General features: G+C 32.3%; 1 protein-coding gene across 4 annotated transcripts in view; it reads right to left on the reverse strand.

The window, feature by feature from the left end:
* Positions 1-4,245, reverse strand: part of LOC106873143 (carbonic anhydrase 2) — a 35,258-nt gene extending 31,013 nt beyond the window's left edge. For all 4 annotated transcript variants that reach the window (XR_016242084.1, XM_089353156.1, XM_089353166.1 and 1 more), the window contains exons 1-2: positions 4,018-4,245; positions 693-707 (exon numbers count right to left, since the gene is read on the reverse strand). Coding sequence is in view for 3 of the 4 variants with exons in the window: in XM_089353156.1 (XP_089209282.1) it covers positions 693-707; positions 4,018-4,084 (82 nt within the window). In the remaining variant the exon portion in view is untranslated. The remainder of the gene's footprint in view (positions 1-692; positions 708-4,017) is intronic.
* Between the last annotated feature and the right edge of the window lie 755 nt (positions 4,246-5,000).

Genomic DNA, 5,000 nt, shown 5'->3' on the forward strand with positions numbered 1-5,000 from the left:
TCAAGTCTATTGTCAGCAATTAGAGCGTTTGAACCAAGCTTTGAAGAAAAAAAGACCCGCTTTAGTGAATCGAAAAGGAGTGATGTTTCATCAGGAAAATGCACGATCCCACACTGCAAAGATAACATCACAGAAGATCGAAGAGTTTGGCTGAGAAAAAATCTCTCATCTACCTTATTCTTCCGACCTTGCTCCTTCTGACTACCATTTGTTTCGTAATTTACAGAATCATTTGGGGGACATAACTTTCGCAAGCCAGGAGGAGGTCGAAACTGATATTTTAGAGTTCTTTGCTTTGAAACCAAAAGAGTTTTACATTGATGGGATTAAAAAGCTTGTAAATAGATGGAAGGAAGTCATAGATAATCAGGGAAGTACATTGATGATTAAATTTCAATTAAATATAACATTTGATTATTTGTTTTCTTTATTCAAAATTCGGACAGAGCTTATGGGATGACCTGATATACATACATACATATATATATATATATATATATATATATATATATATATATATATATATATATATAATGTATATATATATGTATGTATAAATGTATGTATGTATATATGTATTTGTATACAGAGAAAGAGAGAGAGGGAGAGAAAGAGAGATATTATATTTCTAAAACCTGCTCATGGTTTTTTCCTATATAAACTATTTGTATAATAAAATAAATTGTCCTCACCGGTATATGACCAACCTGTGAAAAAGAAAAAAGAAAAAAAAAGTTATTTATTTTGGAAAAGAATCAATATGTGAATACATGTAAAACGTTTCAAAATTTTTTATCTAAACTTTTTGCTCATAAGAAAATCGTGTATAATAAGTATAATTGTGTATTATAAATGTAATGTATAATAAATGTAATCCGAAAATGATAAGGAAATTTCAAATTTCTGTCAAATACACAATGTTAATTAAGCTGTTTCCCAATGCTCATTTTGCAACCCATTCACACAAATTGAGTTCCAACTTTAAGCACATTACCTTACATTTGTCGAAGTTTTATTTTTCATTGTTTGGATATCTTGTAGTTTATTTTATCGATCCTCGGAGGGATTGAATCCAAGGTTGTTGTCACTAAGATTTGATTTCAGAATGTAAAGTATTTAACTAAAAGCCCCCAACATAATTGATTTGATATCCTAGCGATTTTGAGAACGACAGCCAAAAATACTTATAAGCATTTTAACCCATCGAAACGTATCCTTGATTTAATTCTATAATGCGACCTTTACTTAAGTGCAAAACCAATATTTCAGGCGTTTGTGTAATTCAAAATGAGAAGTTTCATCACAGATTAACTTTAAACAGATTGCATTAGCTATAAGGCAATATTTATTCTCTACCATGATACTTGAAATATTTTCGTAAGCTTATTTTTTAACTTAATGATCTAAGCTTCTACACTTTAATGAGTTAATTTTCTTTCGTCTACATTGGAAGGTAATATTCAAATCCAAATCAATTAACATCTGGAGATCTTAATCAATATCGTGATTGATTATCCCGTCGAAAACGGCGTATGAGAGTTCAGTTTTTGCCGAACGACCTGCACAAATGATTTGTTTATAGTGATCAAATATTCATTAGCTCACTGTCTCCATCTAATCGATGTTGTCTGAAGAGAACCACGGTGTACCACGTGTCAGGTGTCGAGCTGGTCGTAGAGCAACGTGAGATGAAATGTTCTGCTCAAGAACCCAACGCACCATCAGATCCACGAATTGAAACTCCCACCTCACACTCGTGAATGTAACACCCTAACCACCAGGCCATGCGTCCTTAATCAATATTGTAAGAAGTATATATTATTTGAACAAATGTATTAACATGCGATATGTAAGGGTAAGGATAATCCACAAGAGGCGAAATATCAAAGTGGATAAAACATATAGTGAGTCCCTGTATCTCAAAAGATATCTTGTTATGTTTATGAGTAAAAAGACTTGCCTTAATATATTAACTAAGAAAATAGGTTTCTGGGGAAAAAGCACTATTTTACATACATAATACTTCAGAATCCAGAAATAATCCCAAACTCTTTGGACCCTTTTGTTAAATGATGCACTTATATTTCACAAGTGATGTCGTTTGGTACGGTTTCTTTATTTAAATGTACTTGAAGAATAGCGGGTTCAATTTTTAATTTCATAAATCCATGAAACATTTTTCAAGTGAGTTACTTAATTATTCTAAGTCTTTCAATTTTAATCATTCAACTAACCAATAATTAGCGTGATCCAAACCAATTAACGTTTTTGATTGAAATAATAAATATACCGAATATATTTCATAGTAAATATATTTTGTTTGTAACTTAAAAAAAAAAAATATAAGAATTCAGATTTCATCCAATCTAATGTTCATTTAATCATTGAGAACATATATAACTTACAACTTTGCACATAAAGTTTAGCTCAGTTTAAAATACATGTAGTTTCGCCAAGAGAGAACAGCTGAAAGTATGAATAGAAATGCTCGAGATACGTAATTCCATCTGTATTACTGGTTAGTATAGACAGTTGTCAAAATAATTAATATTTTTCCTATTACTTTTTGATGTTTTAATAAGTGACAGGATAACGGCGGTGTTTGTCAAAAAAAAAAAAAGAAAAATAGTCGTAAATTATCCCGTGCATTGACTTTTTTTTCGGATGTGTATGCTTATGTATCACAGATTACGAATTTATAAAAATAAATAGATAAATAAGGTGGATGAGGAAGTCAAAATTGAAATTTTACGGAAAAAGGCAAGGTCAGCGCTCCAAAATCTCACAAACCCTTATTTTTCTATATAAGCTACTTAAAACACACATCTGAAGAAATTACGATTTTGGGTCGAAAATTTCTGGCTCTTCTCTTTACGGGTAGCGATGAATTTAACATTTGAACCTGAAAGTTCGAGGGATAAGGCGGAGCCTGAGACAAAAATTAACGTTATTGAAATGGAAAGAATACGAAAATAAACACTATAACATGTAAAGTATATAAACAAGTGATATATTCTAAGTTATTAGACTGACGGATCAACACATCGATAAATGAGAAAATATTTTATTTAAGAAAATAAGATTTACATGATTACCTGCTACAAAGAACAAATTTTTAGATAAGATACACAATACAACATCGATGATGGACAGTAAAATGAAAATAATGATGATTCAATAAGAGTAAGATCATTCATATTTTTCGATTCAAGTATTTATAAAATTTTTTCACTAAAAGTTATATACTATCGGTTTCTTTAACGGGTTGATAGGGGTAATAGATAATCCTTTATATCCTTTATATCCTTATCACATAGCCACGTTTGCAACCTTATATATATATATATATATATATATATATATATATATATATATATATATATATATATATTATATATATATATATATATATATATATATATATATATATATATATATATATATATATATATATATATATATATATATATATATATATATATATATATATATATATATATAAAGTCCCAAACGTGGCTATGTGATAAGGAGTTTGCATCCCAACCACATGGTCCCGGGTTCAGTCTCATTGCGTGGCACCCTGGGCAAGTGTTTTCTACTATAGACTAGGGCCGACCATAGCCTTGTGAGTGAATCTAGTAAAAGGAAACTGAAAAAAAACCTATCGTGTATATATATATATATATTATGTAAGTAGGTATATTTGTATGTGAGTGTGTGTGTGTGTGTGTGTGTGTGTGTGTGTGTTTATCCCCCCCATCGCCACTTGAAAACTGGTTTAGTGTGTTTACGTCCCCCCGTAACTTAGTAGTTCGGCAAAAGAAACCGATGGAATAAGCACCAGGCTTAAGAAATAAGTCCTCGTGTCGATTTGTTCGACTAATACCCTTCAAGGAGGTACTCCAGCATAGCAATAGTCAACTGATTGAAACAAGTAAAAATACAAGAATAAAAGAAGATAGATATATTCCGAACAACGCTGGATGATTAAGATAAAAATCTCAAAAACAAACTTACCGCTGCCTGCTGTAGCTGCTCCTACAAAGGCTAGGCATATTAAAGTTATGTAAGTCGCTGAAGTCATTGTTAAAAACCTTCTTTAGTTGGTAAATGATGTTAATACTTAGAGCCGTCCCAGGACACAAATGATAACACCGAAAATATGAACAACTGCTGTCTGCGTCTATCGTTTTTAAACACAGCTAGTAGCAGTGCATTATTTCTAATTTGTATTCGTTTATGTACATACAAACACTCTTACTGTTGTTTATATACGCGTGTGCTTGCGAGGGTCTGTACACACACACACACACACACACACACACACACACGCACACACACACACGCACACGTCCGCACACGTAAACAAACTTACTAAGACGCACACACGCACACAAAAAGATAACTAACAGAAATATAGTTAGCATACTGATGTGGGGGTTGTGCTCTGTAGAAGCGACTAAAAGTTTGACCCGCCCATAGGCCGACAGCGTGTCGATTATGCATGAATAAAATAAAATAAAATAGATAACAAAAATAAAATTGTTTTTAACGATGGTTCAGAAATATAAAGAAATTAATTTACATACTTTAATTGGGTTTATAAAGAGGAATGAGTGAAGAATGAAAAATGAAAGAGAAAAAAGAAAAAAGATCAAACTGAAGAACAGTGGACTTGGAAATTTCCTCAGCAAATCCGTGTATAGTGTAAGTAAACAGCAGATTCCGACACGGTTGAAATCTCTCACCTTTCCCTGTACAATCGATACGTGTGAAGGGCGTACCATAGAAATGAGGAGGAGCTATATTTTGTTATACTTGAAAGTTGTTAGTTTCTCCGTTCAGTAACACATCTGCTGTGTGAGCGTGCAATGCGTGTGTGTGTGTGTGTGTGTGTGTGTATGTGTGTGTGTGTGTGTGTGTGTGTGTGTGTGTGTGTGTGTGTGTGTGTGTGTGTGTGTGTGTGTGTGCCCGCTGTGTGAGTGAGTTCTCTTTATCTC

The sequence above is a fragment of the Octopus bimaculoides genome, chromosome 1 (genome assembly GCF_046866305.1).
Source record: "Octopus bimaculoides isolate indiv1 chromosome 1, ASM4686630v1, whole genome shotgun sequence".
Classification (NCBI taxonomy): domain Eukaryota; kingdom Metazoa; phylum Mollusca; class Cephalopoda; order Octopoda; family Octopodidae; genus Octopus; species Octopus bimaculoides.